General features: G+C 37.9%; 1 protein-coding gene across 1 annotated transcript in view; it reads left to right on the top strand.

Moving 5' to 3' along the window:
• The window catches only part of COG5 (component of oligomeric golgi complex 5), a 370,238-nt gene that overhangs the window by 30,087 nt on the left and 322,750 nt on the right, over positions 1-17,401 (top strand). The window contains exon 6 of the mRNA XM_003268142.3: positions 2,091-2,211. Within this exon, the coding sequence (XP_003268190.2) occupies positions 2,091-2,211 (121 nt within the window). The remainder of the gene's footprint in view (positions 1-2,090; positions 2,212-17,401) is intronic.

The following is a 17,401-nucleotide window of genomic DNA, read 5'->3' as shown; positions in this document are numbered from 1 at the left end:
ACCCCGAAGGTGGAGCTTGCAGTGAGCCGAGATTGCGCCACTGCACTCCAGCCTGAGCGACAGAGCGAGACTCCGTCTCAAAAAAAAAAAAAAAAAAAAAAAAGAGAAGCAATGTAATAACTTCTGAACCATCAACTGACGTTCCTAGTGGGTGGCGCAATAGCCCTCTCCTGCCCCACTCTTGACTAACTACCTGCAACAATAACAGTGATTGTTTTTGTTAAGTGCATAGTTGGGACAGAGATACGAGGGTGACTTTTCAATGTTACTTCTTTTTGTTTCTTGAATTTTGAATCGTGCTTGTATTATCTCTTCAGAAAACGAATAATATTTAATTAAAAGATAAAGATGCCCCAATTGTGAATTTCCATGGGAAAAATTCTCCTTTGGCATTCCTTTTTTTGTTTTTTGTTTTTTTTTTTAAATTTAAGTATTTCAGACTAGTTTCTCTGAAAAAGCAGTCAGGTAAACATGTTTAATACTTGATTGACTTTGACTTACATGTGTTTGTAAACATATGTTTGTTTTATGTTTGAGTGTGGTATATGGATACATAGGTGTATTGCTTGTGAGTGCATGAGTGTGGCTGTGTGTGGCTCTGGTGTATGTATTTATTTCACCCATTAAAGAATGTTTATACCTGGAGGTTCAGGGACCCTGGCTTCTCAGAGCTTTTAATTCTTATTGCCACCATTTTTCTCCTTAAATGGGGATGTCCTTGCTTCTCAGTTGGCCTTGGAGCCATTCAGAAATGGTTGTGATGCAGCAGTATGGAATGTCGCTCTTTCCTTTGTAATCACTACTGAGGCTGAAGATCACTACATGTTGGTTATTCAGTATGTCACCCTCTTCCACACTCTCCCTCATGCAACTGCTGTGAATCCAGCTTCTATAATAAAGTGTCCTAAAATACATGAACCTTTATTTCTTATCTCACCCTTTTGATAGGTAAAGACCTAGTATTAGATCTGGGAAAAGGAATAGGAAGTGTATGCAATAGTTTTATTTTGTTGTTTATGTACTTTCTCTTTTATAATTTATTAGTGATTAAAAACCATCACTCATGGTGGCTCACACCTGTAATCCTAGCACTTTGGGAGTCTGAGGCGGGAGGTTCACCTGAGCCCAGTAGTTTGAGAGCAGCCTGGGCAACATGGCAAAACCTCATCTCCACAAAAAATACAATTAGCCAGGCATGGTGGCACACGCCTGTAGTCCCAGCTACTTGGGAGGCTGAGGCAGAAGGATCGCTTGAGCCCAGGAGGTAGAGATTGCAATGAGGTGTGATCATGCCACTGCACTCCAGTTTGGGCAACTGAGACCCTGTTCTCAAAAAAAAAAAAAAAAAAGATTAGGAAAATAATGAAATTGAGAGAAGTTTTAAGACTACTCCTGCAGGATATAGGAAAGAGAAGCTGGGACTGGAAATAACAGGAGGCAGTAGTGGGAAGCTCAGCAGCCTAGCATAGTGATTGTCAATTTCGGCTGCACATTGGTACCACCTGGGAATATTAAAAACGTAAAAACATAACTCATGCTTGGTTCTAACCCATAGAGATGCTGTTTTAATTGGTCAGGGCTGTGGCCTGAGCATTGGAACATTTTCAGTCTACCCACTTGAATTTGTAGTCAAGACTGAGAACCACTGGCCTAGAGAAGAAAGTTGGTTTAAGGCTGAAGGAATCCTTAGCTCTCACAGTGCCTCAATTCCAAGTTCTCTCCACTTGGGATGAATTGGAGTTTATTGTAAAATGTAAATATAGTACTTCCGTGAGTTCCCTAGGACATTTGATGCTTTTTAAGACTTGCGATTATTTAGGTTTGTGGTTGGTGGGAAACAAAAAAAGCATGAGTGAATGTTTAGCATCTGGAAAGAATGGGTAGATTCACATATTAAGCACAATGTGAGTCACTGTGCTTTTTTTTTTTTTAGTTTAAGTTCCAGGATACATGTGCAGGTTTGTTACATAGGTAAACATGTGCCATGGTGGTTTGCTGCACCTATCAACCCACTGTGCTTGTTATTAGTATTTATTAATAGTAATAAAACTTCATGGATCAACTAACTTAACATTGTGATGTTTGCACAGGTTGCCTGTGATTTGCTTCGGAGGATTATTCGGATCTTGAATCTCAGTAAGAGACTCCAAGGACAACTGCAAGGGGGAAGTAGAGAGATAACAAAAGCTGCCCAGAGTCTCAATGAACTTGGTAAGTTTTTTTTTTTTTTTTTTAATTAAAAAGTTAGTAGAGATTTAAATATTTTTAAGTCACGTGATTGGTTGACTTTTATCACCATTAGCAAGTACTATTAAACAAATTTTTAAATAATTGGCTGTGTACAATATTGTAACTCTTCTCAGAATGAATAAGTACAATTAGTTGATTTCATTGAAATGCTATTTATTTTAATTATATAGTAAAATTGGCCTTTTTCGTATACAGGTCTGTGAATTTTAATACATATATAGCTTTATGTAAGCACCATTACAGTCATGATACAGAACAATTCCATCACTCCCCCAGATTCCCTCATTATCCCTTCACGATGATGCGTACCCGCTTCCGCTAATCCTAGCAACCACTGATTTTTTCTCCATCATTGTAGTTTTGTCTTTTTGAGAATGACTTATAAATGGAATTACAAAGTAGGTGACCTTTTGAGGCTGTCTTCTTGTACTCAAAATAATACCTTTGAGATTTATTCAAGTTTTGAAGTGTACTAGTAGTTTGTTACTTTGTGTTTGACTGAATACCATTGTATGAGTAGCCTGCAGTTTGTTTATTGATTCATTGATTGAAGGACATTTGTGGTGTTTCCAGTTTTTGGTGGTTATGAATAGGTGTACAGGTCTTTGTGTGAAGTTTTCTTTTCTCTAGGAAATATTCTAGAGAAATACTGTTTTTAAGATGACAAATCCCATGCTGATACTATGTTTAGAAGATTTTAAAAATTTATTTCTTTTCTCAGACATTTATTGCAGGACCTTGACAGTCAAGAGTTTAATGTTCATGGTTTTGACTGTTAACCAGCTGCAAAGTCCATGATGCAGCAGTTCATAATTTTTCAGGCAAAATTTTGAATAGCTAGTGAGTGCACATAGAACTGCCCAACGCTTTTAATGTGGCTTGGTGGTTTTCTTCTTTTCACTGGGTTCCCACTAATTTTTCAGAAGTGGATATATGTAGTGGCATTTGTACTTTATAGGCTCAGAAGTCTTTAATTGTATCCATTTCAGGTATCAAGAGTCCGCTTACTCTTGGTATTGTGCTTTGAAAGCAGTTATGCCAGAATAGTATCAGAGAAATGTGCATTACATGTTCTTTCTGAATTTTCCTGTCTTTGATTTTTTGATTATATAGTCATGCTATGCTGTAATACTTATTCCATATTTTTTATTAATCAAGGAAATCCTTCACAAATAATACTTCAACAGCATTGCAATTGTATACTGCTGAAATATAGGTTTTGCTTAGGAAAATCATTGGGAATATCTCTAACTTGTGATTTAGTAGGCTAGGAAAATGTCATATAAAAAGTTAAACCTAAAAGCTGGGTATGGTGGCTGGTACCTGGAGGCCCAGTTACTTGGGACGTAGAGGCAGGCAGAATTGCTTGAGGCCAGGAGTTTGAGACCAGCCTAGGTGAACAGAACAGATCTCCACTTGGCCCTAAAAAGTAAAAATTGAGAAGTAAAGAAAATTAAAACAAAATAAAAGTTGAGCATCGTAGCATGTGCCTGCAGTCTCAACTACTAGGGAAACTGAGATGGGAGGATCACTCGAGCCCACAAGTTAGAGGCTACAGTGAGCTGTTATTGCACCACTGCTCTCCACCCTGGGTGACAGAGCGAGATCTTGACTCTAAAAAAAAAAAAGTTAACTTTAAACAGTGAGTAATGCTTTTGTGTTGTTTTCACAGTATTATCTAAACATAGAAGGGTAAAAATCCAAGTATCAGCCACTGTTTTCCTCTGTCACGTTTAATATCTGTGCACCAACAATAATTTGTAGGATTATGGAATCATTAAACATAGATGCATATTATTCCAAGGGTTATTATGGATGTTTGTCATCACTGACACTCCTTCAGTATTAAAAAAGTGCTAAATTTTGATTGGATTATGATTATAATTTCTTCTATAATTGACAGATTCTGTAATACAAATGGGCTTGTCTTCGAAAAAAAAACAAAAACTGGCACAGCCGGGCACGGTGGCTCACGCCTGTAATCCCAGCACTTTGGGAGGCTGAGGCGGGCGGATCATGAGGTCAGGAGATCGAGACCATCCTGGCCAACATGGTGAAACCCCGTCTCTACTAAATACAAAAATTAGCTGGGTGTGATGGTGCGCGCCTGTAATTCCAGCTACTCGGGAGGCTGAGGTAGGAGAATCACTTGAACCCAGGAGGCGGAGGTTGTAGTGAGCCGAGGTCGTGCCACTGCACTCCAGCCTGGTGACAGAGCGAGACTCTGTCAAAAAAACAAAAACAAACCCCACAAAAAAACAGGCACAAGTATTGATCATAATGTTCTGAGTTAGTATAATGCAGAGTGTAAAACCATTATCCTTCCAATGTGCTGTTGGCTTTACCTAAAGTTTTTATAAAGATTGTTAAAAAGTTTTTGAGCAAATATAGTTCATGGTGGAATGATCTCAAAGTGGATTGTATTAATCTAATTTTTAAAAGCTTTGCAGATGATGTGTGATTTAATATTTGCAAAGACATCATGTCTTTTTTATTCACCACTGTAGTTCAGTCTTGACCAGTCCTGGCATTTATAATAAGGAGAAGCCAAGGAAAAACAAGTTGCTATATTTGGAATTAATATTTGAATAAAAGTAATAATTTTGCAGTCACTATGACAGTTACATACATGTACACTAAATGACACTTCTGTGATTGGAACTTCTCTAAAATTGTCAGTGTCTGTATCAGTATGGTTCTGTTTTTCATTAGAAAGAATAAAATGATGAAGAGTAACAGTGTTTATACCACAGACCCTTGAAATTAACTTAAAAGCAATCTTTCAAACTTCAAAGGTTTGAGGCTTGATTTGGGACACCCAGATGAAATATATTGTCATCTGGAAATTAAGTATATTCTATGAGACTGGGGTGTGGAGTGACTACTAGTGGATACAGATTTGTTTTTAGGGTGATGAAAATGTTCTGGAATTAGATAGTGGTGACTTTTGTGCCACCTTGTCAGTGTACTAAAAACCACTGCTTTGTACACTTTGAAAGGGAGAGTCTTAGGTAAATTTGAAATTCATCAGTGTTGTTGTGTGTATTAATACCTTTGCCTTTTTATTACTGACTAGTATTCCATTGATACATCATAGTTGGTTTATCCATTTACATGCTGATGGACAGTTGGATTGTTCCTAAATTTTTAATATTATAAATTAAGCTGCTGTGAACATTCATGTACAAGTCTTTGTAGGAACATATCCTTTCATTTCTCTTGGATAAGTACCTAGGATTGGAATGTCTAGATCATATGGTAGGTATATGTTTAGCTTTTTAAGAAATTGCCAAGGTTATTTTTCAAAGTTGTTGTAATGTTTACATTCTTTTTTTTTGTTTTTCTTTTTGAGACAAAGTTACGCTGTTGTTGCCCAGACTAGAGCACAATGGCGCCATCTCGGCTCACTGCAACCTCCACCTCCCGGGTTCAAGCAATTCTTCTGCCTCAGCCTCCTGAGTAGCTGGGATTACAGGCGGCTGCCACCATGCCCGGCTAATTTTTGTATATTTAGTAGAGACGGGGTTTCACCATGTTGAACAGGCTGGTCTTGAACTTCTGACCTCAGGTGATCCACCCTTCTTGGCCTCCCAAAGTGCTGGGATTACAGGCGTGAACCACCACACCCAGCCAATATTTACATTCTTACCAGTAGTATTTGAAAGTTCTACTTCCCCCTACAAGCTTGCTGACACATGTTACACTGTCTTAATTTTAGTCATTCTAATAGGTATGTCCTGGTATCTTGTTTCGAGTTTTCAAAAAAAGCTATAATTAATAAAAGAGTTGAGTAAGATTTCAGTATACTAGATAAATATACAAAAAATTAATTGTATTTCTGTATACTCTGTTAGCAACAAGCAATTGGAAATTGAAATTCAAAAATACCACTTATAACAGCATAAAAATATGACAGACTTAAGGATAAGTCTAACAAAAGATGTGCAAAGCCTGTACACTGAAAACTACAAAATATTGTTGAGAACAAAGAAGACCTAAATCAATCAATCAGTCAATGTTGTTCATCAGTTGGAAGACTTAATATTGTTTATTAAGATGTACTGTTCTTCCCAACTTGATCTATGAATTCAACAGAATTTCAGTTTAAATTCCAGGAGGCTTTTAGAAATTGACAAGCTGATTTTAAAATTCATATGGAAATTCAGAGGATCTAGAATAGCTAGAATAACTTTCAAGAGAAAACATAGTTAGAGGAATAACCGTACCTGATTTGAAGACTTATTACAAAGACTCTTTAAAGTAATCAAGACACAAAGATCAATGGAACAGAGATTCCAGAAATAGACCCACATATATATGAACAACTGATTTTTGACACATTTAGTAGAGAAAAAAATAGTCTTTTCAACAGATGGTGCAGGAACAATTGGATCTCAATATGCAAAACAGTGAACTTGTATCCATACTTCACTTCATATAAAAATATTAACTCAGAATGAATTCGTGTCCTAAATGTAAAATCTAAAACTACAGAACTTAAAGTAGGAGACTCAGAAGATTTTTTTATTTTTATTTTTATTTTTTTCTTTTCTTCTTTTTTAAAATTTTTAATTTTACTTTAAGTTCCGGTATACATGTGCAGAACATGCAGGTTTGTTACATAGTTATACATGCGCCATGGTGGTTTGCTGCACCTATCAACCTGTCATCTAGGTGTTTTTGTTGTTGTTGTTTTTTGAGATGGAGTTTCGCTCTTGTTGCACAGGCTGGAGTGCAATGGCGCGATCTCCGCTCACTGCAACCTCCGCCTCCTGGGTTCAAGCGACTCTCTTGCCTCAGCCTCCTGAGTAGCCGGGATTACAGGCAGTCAACACCACGCCTGGCTAATTTTGTATTTTTAGTAGAGACAGGGCTTCTCTATGTTGGTCAGGCTGATCTTGAACTCCTGACCTCAGGTGATCTGCCCGCCTTGGCCTCCCAAAGTGCTGGGATTACAGACGTGAGCCACTGCGCCTGGCCTAGGTTTTAAGCCTCACGTGCATTAGTTATTTGTCCTAATGCTCTCTCTCCCCTGCCCTCTGCCCCCTGACAGTCTCTGGTGTGTGTTGTTCCCCTCCCTGTGTCCAAGTGTTCTCATTGTTCAACTCCCATTTACGAGTGAGAACATGTGGTGTTTGGTTTTCTATTCCTGTGCTAATTTGCTGAGGATGATGGCTTCCAGCTTCATCCATGTCCCTGCAGAGGACATGATCTCATTCTTTTTTATGGCTGCATAGTGTGTGTAGCGTATTTTCTTTATCCAGTCTATCGTTGATGGACATTTGGGTTGGTTTCATGTCTTTGCTATTGTAAATGGTGCTGCAGTAAACATTCATGTGCATGTGTCTTTACAGTAGAATGATTTATATTCCTTTGGGTATATCCCCAGTAATGGGATTCCTGGGTCAAATGGTATTTCTGGTTCCAGATACTTGAGGAATCGCCACACTCTTCCACAACTGTTGAACTAATTTACATTCCCACCAACAGTGTAAAAGCATTCCTGTTTCTCCACAGCCTCGCCAGCATCTATTGTTTCTTGACTTTTTAATAATTGCCATTCTGATTGGCATGAGATGGTATCTCATTATGGTTTTGATTTGCGTTTCTGTAATGATCAGTGATGTTGAGCTTTTTTAAATGTTTGTTGGCTGCATAAATGTCATCTTTTGAGAAATGTCTATTCATATCCTTTGCCCACTTTGTGATTTTTTGTTTGTTTCATTGTAAGTTTGTGTAAGTTCCTTGGAGATGCTGGATATTAGACATTTGTCAGATGGGTAGATTGCAAAATTTTTCTCCCATCCTGTAGGTTGCCTGTTCAGTCTGATGATAGTTTCTTTTGCTGTGCAGAAGCTCTTTAGTTTAATTAGATACCATTTATCAATTTTTGTTTTTGTTGCAATTGCTTTTGGTGTTTTCATCATGAAATCTTTGCCCATGCCCATGCCCTGAATGGTATTGTCTATGCGTTCGTCTAGGGTTTTTATAGTTTTGGGTTTTACATTTAAGTCTTTAATCTATTTCGAGTTAATTTTTGAATAAGGTATAAGGAGGGGGTCCAGTTTCAGTTTTCTGCATACGGCTAGCCAGTTTTCCCAGCACCATTTATTAAATAGGGAATCCTTTCCCCATTGCTTATTTTTGTCCAATTTGTTGAAGATCAGCTGGTTGTACATGTGTAGTGTTATTTCTGAGGTCTCTGTTCTGTTTCATTAGTTACATACCTCTTTTGGTATCAGGACCATGCTGTTTTGGTTATTGTAGCCTTGTAGTATAGTTTGAAGTCAGATCGCATGATGCCTCCAGTTTTGTTCCTTTTGCTTAGGATTGTCTTGGCTATGTGAGCTCTTTTTTGGTTCCATATGAAATTTAAAGTAGTTTTTTCTAACTCTGAAGAATGACAATGGTAGTTTGATAGGAATAGCATTGAATCTATAAATTACTTTGGGTAGTATGGCCATTTTCACAGTATTGATTCTTCCTATGCATGAGCATGGAATGTTTTCTCATTAGTTTGGGTCTTTTGTGTCTTCTCTTACTGCCTTGAGCCTTGGTTTATAGTTCTCCTTGAAGAAGTCCTTCACTTCACTTATTAGCTGTATTCCTAGATATTTTATTCTCTTTGTAGCAATTGTGAGTGGGAGTTCATTCATGATCAGGTTCTCTGCTTGTCTGTTGTTGGTGTATAGGAATGCTTGTGATTTTTGCACATTGATTTTGTATACTGAGACTTCAGTGAAGTTGCTTATCAGTTTAAGGAGTTTTTGGGCTGAGACAATGGGGTTTTCTAAATACACAGTTATGTCATCTGCAGACAGACAATTTGACTTCCTCTCTGCCTATTTGAAAACCCTTTCTTTCTTTCTCTTGCCTGATTGCCCTGGCCAGAACTTCCAATGCTGTGTTGAATAGGAGAGGTGAGAGAGGGCATCCTTGTCTTGTGCTGGTTTTCAGAGGGAATGCTTCCAGCTTTTGCCTATTTAGTATGATATTGGCTATGGGTTTGTCATAAATAGCTCTCATTATTTTGAGATATGTTCCATCAGTACCTAGTTCATTGAGTTTTTAACATGAAGGTATATTGAATTTTATCAGAGCCCTTTTCTGTGTCTGTTGAGATAATCTTATGTTTTTTGTCATTGGTTCTGTTTATGTGATGGATTATGTTTATTGATTTGCGTATGTTGAACCAGCCTTGCATCCCGTGGATGAAGCCGAGTTGATCGTGGTGGATAAGCTTTTGAATGTGCTGCTGGATTCGGTTTGCCAGTATTTTATTGAGGATTTTCACATCGATGTTCATCAGGGATATTGGCCTGACGTTTTCTTTTTTTGTTGTGTCTCTGCCAGGTTTTGGTTATCAGGATGATGCTGGCCTCGTAAAGTGAGTTAGGGAGGAGTCCCTCCTTTTCAGTTGTTTGGAATAGCTTCAGAAGGAGTGGTACCAGCTCCTCTTTGTACCTCTGGTAGAATTCGGCTGTGAATCCATCTGGTCCTGGGCTTTTTTGGCTGGTAGGCTATTAATTAATGCCTCAATTTCAGGACTTGTTATTAGTCTATTCAGAGATTTGACTTCTTTCTGGCTTAGTCTTGGGAGTGTGTATGTGTCCAAGTATTTTTCCATTTCTTCTAGATTTTCTAGTTTATTTGCATAGAGGTTTTTATAGTATTCTCTTGGTGGCAGTTTGTATTTCTGTGGGATCGGTGGTGATATCCCCTTTATCATTTTTTATTGTGTCTACTTGATTCTTCTCTCTTTTCTTCTTTGTTAGTCTAGCTAATGCTCTATTTTGTTAATTTTTTCAAAAAACCAGCTCCTGGATTCATTAATTTTTTGAAGGATTTTTCGTGTCTGTGTCTCCTTCAGTTCTGCTCTGATCTTAGTCATTTCTTTTCTTCTGCTAGTTTTTGGGTTTGTTTGCTTTTGCTTCTCTAGTTCTTTTAATTGTGATGTTAAGGTGTCGATTTTAGATCTTTCCCGCTTTCTCCTGTGGGCATTTAGTGCTATAAATTTTCCTCTAAACACTGCTTTAAATGTGTCCCAGAGATTCTGGTATGTTGTCTCTTTGTTCTAATTGGTTTCAAAGAACTTCTTGATTTCTTCCTTTAATTTTGTTATTTACCCAGAAGTCATTTAGGAGCAGTTGTTCAATTTCCATGTAGTTGTTTGGTTTTGAGTTTCTTAATCCCGAGTTCTAATTTGATTGCATTGTGGACTGTTTGTTACGATTTCCATTCTTTTGCATTTGCTGAGGAGTGTTTATTTCCAATTATGTGGTTGATTTTAGAATACCTGCCTTGTGGCACTGAGAAGAATGTATATTCTGTTGATTTGGGGTGGAGAGTTCTGTAGATGTCTGTTAGGTCCATGTGATCCAGAGTGAGTTCAAGTCCTGAATATCCTCGGTAATTTTCTGTCCCATTGATCTGTCTAATGTTAACAGTGGGGTGTTAAAAGTCTCCCACTATTACTGTGTGGGAGTCTGAGTCTCTTTGTAGGTCTCTAAGAACTTGTTTTATGAATCTTGGTGCTCCTCTGTTGGGTGTATATATATTTAGGAAAGTTAGCTTTTCTTGTTGAATTGATCCATTTACAATTATATAATGCCCTTCTTTGTCTTTTTTGATCTTTGTTGGTTTAAAGTGTCTTTTATCAGAGACTAGAATTGTAACCCTTGCTTTTTTTTGTTTCCCATTTGCATGGTAAATTTTCATCTATCCTTTTATTTTGAGTCTATGTGTATCTTTGCACATGAGATGGGTCTCCTGAATATAGCTCATCAATGGATCTTGACTCTTTATTCAATTTGCCAGTCTGTAACTTTTTAACTGGGACATTTAGCCCATTTACATTTAAGGTTAAAATTGTTGTGTGTGAATTTGATCCTGTCATCATGGTGCTAACTCATTATTTTGCACACTAGTTGATGCAGTTTCTTCATAGCGTCATTGGTGTTTTCATTTTGGCGTGCTTTTGCAGTGGCTGGTACTGGTTTTTCCTTTCCATATTTAGTGCTTCCTTCAGTAGCTCTTGCAAAGCAGGCCTGGTGGTGATCAAATCCCTTAGCATTTGCTTGTCTAGAAAGGATTTCTTTTCTTATTTCTGCTTTGTTTATGAAGCTTAGTTTGGCTGGATATGAAATTCTGGGTTGAAAATTCTTCTCTTTGAGAATGCTGAGGCAGGGCGCGGTGACTCATGCCTGTAGTCCCAGCACTTTGGGAGGCTGAGGCGGGCGGATCTCGAGGTCAGGAGTTCGAGACCAGCCTGACCAACATAGTGAAACCCCTTCTCTACTGAAAATAGAAAAATTAGCCAGGCATGGTGGTACGCACCTGTAATCCCAGCTGCTCAGGAGGCTGAGGCAGGAGAATCACTTGAACCTGGGAGGTGGAGGTTGTGGTGAGCCGAGATTGCACCACTGCACTGCAGCCTGGGTGACAGAGTGAGACTCCATCTCAAAAAAAAAAAAAAAAAGGAATGTTGAATATTGGCCCTCACTGTCTTCTGGCTTGTAGAGTTTCTGCTGAGAGATCTGCTGTTAGTCTGATGGGCTTCCCTTTTCTAGGTGACCTGACCCTTTTCTCTGGCTGCTCTTAACATTTTTTCCTTCAATTCAACCCTGAAGAATCTGATGATTATGTCTTGGGGTTGATCTTCTCATGGAATATCTTAGTGGTGTTCTCTGTATTTCCTGAATTTGAATGTTGGCCTGTCTTGCTAGGTTGGGGAAGTTCTCCTGGATAATATCCTGAAGAGTCTTTTCCAAGTTGATTCCATTCACCCCATCTCTTTCAGGTACTCCAATCAATCATAGGTTCTTTATTTTTACATAGTCCCATATTTCTCTGAGATTTTGTTCATTTTTTTTCATTCTTTTTTCTCTAATCTTGTCTGTATGCCTTATTTCAGCAAGGTGATCTTCAGACTCTGATATCCTTTCTTCCACTTGATCTATTCGGCTATTGATACTTGTGTATGCTTCACGAAGTTTTTCAGCTGCATCAGGTCATTAATGTTCTCCTCTAAACTGGTTATTATAGTTAGCAGCTCCTGAAACCTTTTGTCAAGGTTCTTAACTTCTTTGCATTGGGTTAGAACATGCTCCTTTAGCTCAGCAGAGTTTGGAATTACCCACCTTCTGAAGGCTACTTCTGTCAATTAGTTCATCTCATCCTCCGTCCAGTTCTGTGCCCTTGCTGGAGAGCTGTTGCGATCATTTGGAGGAGAAGACGCATTCTGGTTATTGGAATTTTCAGCATTTTTTCACTGGTTTTTCCTCATCTTTGTGGATTTATCTATCTTTGATCTTTGAGGCTGATGACCTTTGGATGGGGTTTTTGTGTAGGGGTCTTGTTGTTGTTGTTGTTGCTTTCTGTTTGTTAGTTTTTCTTCCAACAGGCCCCTCTTCTGCAGGTCTGCTGCAGTTTGCTGGGGGTCCACTGCAGACCCTGTTCGCCTGGGTATCACCAGTGGAGGCTGCAGAACAGAAAAGATTGCTGCCTGCTCCTTCCTCTGGAAGCTTCGTCCCGGAGGGTCACTGGCCTGATGCCAGCTGGAGCTCTCCTGTATGAGGTGTCTGTCAGCTCCTGTTGGGAGGTCTTTCCCAGAAACATAGAAGATTTCTGTGACTTTGAATTAGACAGTGATTCTGAGATGTTACCCAAAGCACAATTCACAAGAGAATAAAGTTGATAAATTAGATTTCATCAAAATTTAAGACGTTCTTCAAATGGTACTGTTACGAGAATAAAAAGACAAACTGTGGACAAGGAGAAAATATTTGCAAAGTATATTTGATAGAGGACTTGCATCCAGACATCTCAAAAGACTCAAAACTTAATAGGAACTCCAACAACCCACTTAATAGGCAAAAGAGTTGAACAGACACTTCACCCAAGATGGTGACAAATATGCATCTGTAAACATGCTCAACATCATTAGACATTAGGGAAATGAAAAGTATACTATTATTGTCAGAGAATAAGCAGAATTATTTTAGTACAGACATATTTATTGTACTTTTTAATGCAGGTTATTATGTAATAGTTTAAAAAATAAAACTACAAAGTGTAGATTGAATGATTAAGTTATATCACATAGATTTGTGATTTTTCTTTAAGAAGAGTATTGGGACTAGATGAAAATTTAGATAGGCATTACTACAAAGTGGTGATGTTATTTAAGCATGAGTAAGGTAATGTACTTACTACATTCATGGCTGCCAAGAGACAGTATTTACCCAGGTAAATTTGTCATAATCCAGGATCTGTTCTCTTTCTTTTTCTGGCTTAGAAACTTTATTTTGCTACACTGAGAATTGATTTAATAATTGTTTATAGATATTTTATTGCCTGACTTGTTCTAAAGAGGGCATTAATTTGACTAATAGTAAATCAAAAGATAATGAAAAAGAGACTAGCAACAAGAGTAAAAGAAGGATGATTTGTAGGGAGTTTTCTTTGACAGCCCAGCTTTTACATTAAAGCCCTCAATTGAGGCAGTAAGGATTCATCATTCTCCTCTCCACCTCCCATTGATGGATACTCTGCTTTTGAGGGGAAATGGAATATGGGATTCACAGGAGGGTGAGGATGACTGTGTCTCTTACACACCATAATGACAACTCATCCTTCTGAAATTTTCCCAATTCTGTGTATTAATGCATTTAGTTTCTCGAATATTAGAATGATTCTCTACTAATCCCACTTGTGAAAACAGAATTGTTACTATATTTATGGTTCAAATGTATAGGTTACTATGATAAACTTTGTATCTTTTTTTAATATTCTTTACTGAATCAATCTCTTCATTTTATGAAGTCTACTTATATATCTAGCAAGATTTTTAGTTTTCATCAGTAATATATCTATATCCCACATATTGAGTCTCATGATAACATTAATTCTAGGTAGCTATTTAGTATTATCTGATCTATTTTCGACTTATCCTACAAATAGAGATTGAAGGAGGAAAAATTTCCCGTAAAAAAGTAACCACACCATACCTTCTTGAATACTCTTTAGTCTGTTTATGAAAATCATGATTTATAATTCGTTTAATTTATTTATCAAACAATTAGGTTTCAATATACATAAGCCCTGTAGCTTGTTAGAATCTCCTACAGAGTGAGTAAAATGCAGTTTCTGTGTTTAAGAAGTGTAAGATCTGTCCTTATCTATAAACTCAGCATAAAACTGATAATGCCAACAGTATATTGATGATGATGATGATGATGATGATGATGATATCCATGGGGTAAACCAGTCTCTGCCTAGTCTTCCTATTTTGGCTCATCTGCACTTTCCATGAAGTAACAATAAAAAAACTTTTGTCATTCTTTTATCATAAAACTTGGAAAAATTCATTTACTTATTCAGACATTGTTTATTGAATATCTACTATGTGTGCTGTGTGCTATTCTAGACACTGAAAATACAAGACACTGAACAAAACAGAAACCCCCTACCCTTTGTAGAATTTATATTCCATTGGGTCCTAAGGACACCCATCTGGTGTATCTGTAAAACTCTGATTCTAAAGCCTGAGCTCTTAAACCACCAATGCTGTACTCTTTTCTTAAACTCTGTGGCTGCATTTAATTGCTTCATAAAAGGGATTGCTGCTATTGGTAGGTCTCCCAGTATCCTTTTTTTAAAAAAAAAAAATCACATATTTATTGTACTTTCTAAGAATACCTTATACAAAATAGGTTTAAATGTATATTATAATTCAGTGAAAATGAGAAAATGACTTCTGGTTGAGCTATAACCTCATAATAAACCAAAATCTAAAGAGTGTGTGTGTGTGTGTGTGTGTGTGTGTGTGTGTGTGTAAAATAGGCCATGTTTATATAGAAAATGTATTTATGTTAGGATTGTGGGTTGACTTGTTAGTAACTTAATATTCTATTTTAAAGTTTTATTGCATTATTGAAGAATCATTTTTTAAAAGTATAATCAAGCAGTTGGATATGATAGAAAATATTTCCTCTACTAATTGTAATCGCTTATGGTCTATTTTCTAAGTTTTACATTTTTATTGCTAAGCTGCAATATATTAACACCATGTGTCATGAGAGAATATTCTTAAAACCAAATATGTCATAGAAGCATTGTGATACATTTATTATGGAAGGGAGAGGTAGTTTAAACTTGTTTCATCCACTGATGTTCTTATTGTAGCTATGATATTTCTTAATCTGATAAAACAATACTTATAGGCAAACATTTCTGACTTATGTATAGATGAAAGTATGATTTGTATAATCTTGCCATACAATAGGGACCCATTAATTACTGAAGTAATTAATGTTTTTTGAGATGTCTGTAATATGTTGTAGTTGGTGAAGATTTTAGAACGTTTTATTTCGGCTGGGCATGGTGGCTCACACCTGTAATCCAGCACTTTGGGAGACCAAGGCGGGCGGGTCACGAGGTCAGGAGATCAAGACCATCCTGGCTAATACAGTAACCCAGTCTGTACTAAAAAAAAAAAAAAATACAAAAAATTAGCCGGGCATGGTGGTGGGTTCCTGTAGTCCCAGCTACTCGGGAGGCTGAGGCAGGAGAATGGCGTGAACCCGGGAGGCGGAGCTTGCAGTGAGCCGAGATTGTGCCACTGCACTCCAGCATGGGCGACAGCGAGACTCCCATCTCAAAAAAAAAAAAAAAAAAAAAGAAAAGAAAGTCAAGCCTATTAAAATTGTTCATTGATAGGAAAGGTTGAAAATACACCATGAGCTTTGAAAGAAGCTGCAGGCTACAGCCTACACTGTAAGCCAGGTGAAAAACTGTAAGTCCTCAGAGGGTGAGAGAGGAAGAGACTACCTCCAGGATACACACCCCTACAGGGGAACCTGACAATCCAACCCACAGGGGAAGACCTTTATCCTACTCAACACTGGAACTGATTTAGGGAGTGGTGACGTATATAAAAGTAGGAACGGCAGTGGGAGCAGCCTTGCGTGCTTTCCCAGTCTGCAGAGTAGACCAACGGGAGCCATTCATCATTCTGCCTCACAGTGTATCTCATGGAAGTCTGCCAGCTAATTCAGGAAGCGGTCACAGGTTGAAAGAACAACCCAAACGTTCAACATCGATAGCTGGAAACCATCATTCTCAGCAAACTATCGCAAGGACAAAAAACCAAACACCGCATGTTCTCACTCATAGGTGGGAATTGAACAATGAGAACACATGGACACAGGAAGGGGAACATCACACACCTGGGACTGTTGTGGGGTGGGGGGAGGGGGGAGGGATAGCATTAGGAGATATACCTAATGCTAAATGACGAGTTAATGGGTGCAGCACACCAACATGGCACATGTATACATATGTGACAAACCTGCACGTTGTGCACATGTACCCTAAAACTTAAAGTATAATAATAATAAAATTAAAAAATATATATATCCATAAGCGGCCAGGTGCAGTGGCTCACACCTGTAATCCCAGCACTTTGGGAGGCCGAGGTGGGCAGATCACGAGGTCAGGAGGTCGAGACCATCCTGTCTGACATGGTGAAACCCCGTATCTACAAAAAATACAAAAAATTAGCAGGGTGTGGTGGCATGCGCCTATAGTCCCAGCTACTCAGGAGGCTGAGGCAGGAGAATTGGTTGAACCCGGGAGGCAGAGGTTGCAGTGAGCCAAGATTGCACCACTGCACTCCAGACTGGGCGACAGAGCGAGACCCTGTCAAATAAATAAATAAACAAATAAATAAATAAAATAATGCACATAAGCAAATGTGAATTCAAAAATTTTTAAAATGTTTTCCCATGGTCAATGGCCAAGAACTTAGCCCCTTTTGCGTCTGCAAAAAAGGTAAAATGCTAGGAATATACTTAACCAAGGAGGTGAAAGATCTCTACAAGGTGAACTACAACACTGCTGAAAGAAAACATAGATGACACAAACTAATGGAAAAACATCCTGTGTTCATAGATTGGAAGAATCAATATTGTGAAAATAACCATACTGCCCAAAGCAATCTACATATTCAGTGCAATTCCCCATCAAAATACCAACATTATTTTTCATCGAATGGGAAATAAATTCCTAAAATTCATATGGAACCAAAAAGAGCCCAAATAACCAAAGCAATCCTAAGCAAAAAGAACACATCTGGAAGCATCATATTACT

This window comes from Nomascus leucogenys, chromosome 13 (genome assembly GCF_006542625.1).
Source record: "Nomascus leucogenys isolate Asia chromosome 13, Asia_NLE_v1, whole genome shotgun sequence".
Taxonomy (NCBI): domain Eukaryota; kingdom Metazoa; phylum Chordata; class Mammalia; order Primates; family Hylobatidae; genus Nomascus; species Nomascus leucogenys.
The sequence above is the reverse complement of the archived record's forward strand: the minus strand, read 5'-3'. Positions and strand labels throughout refer to the sequence as shown.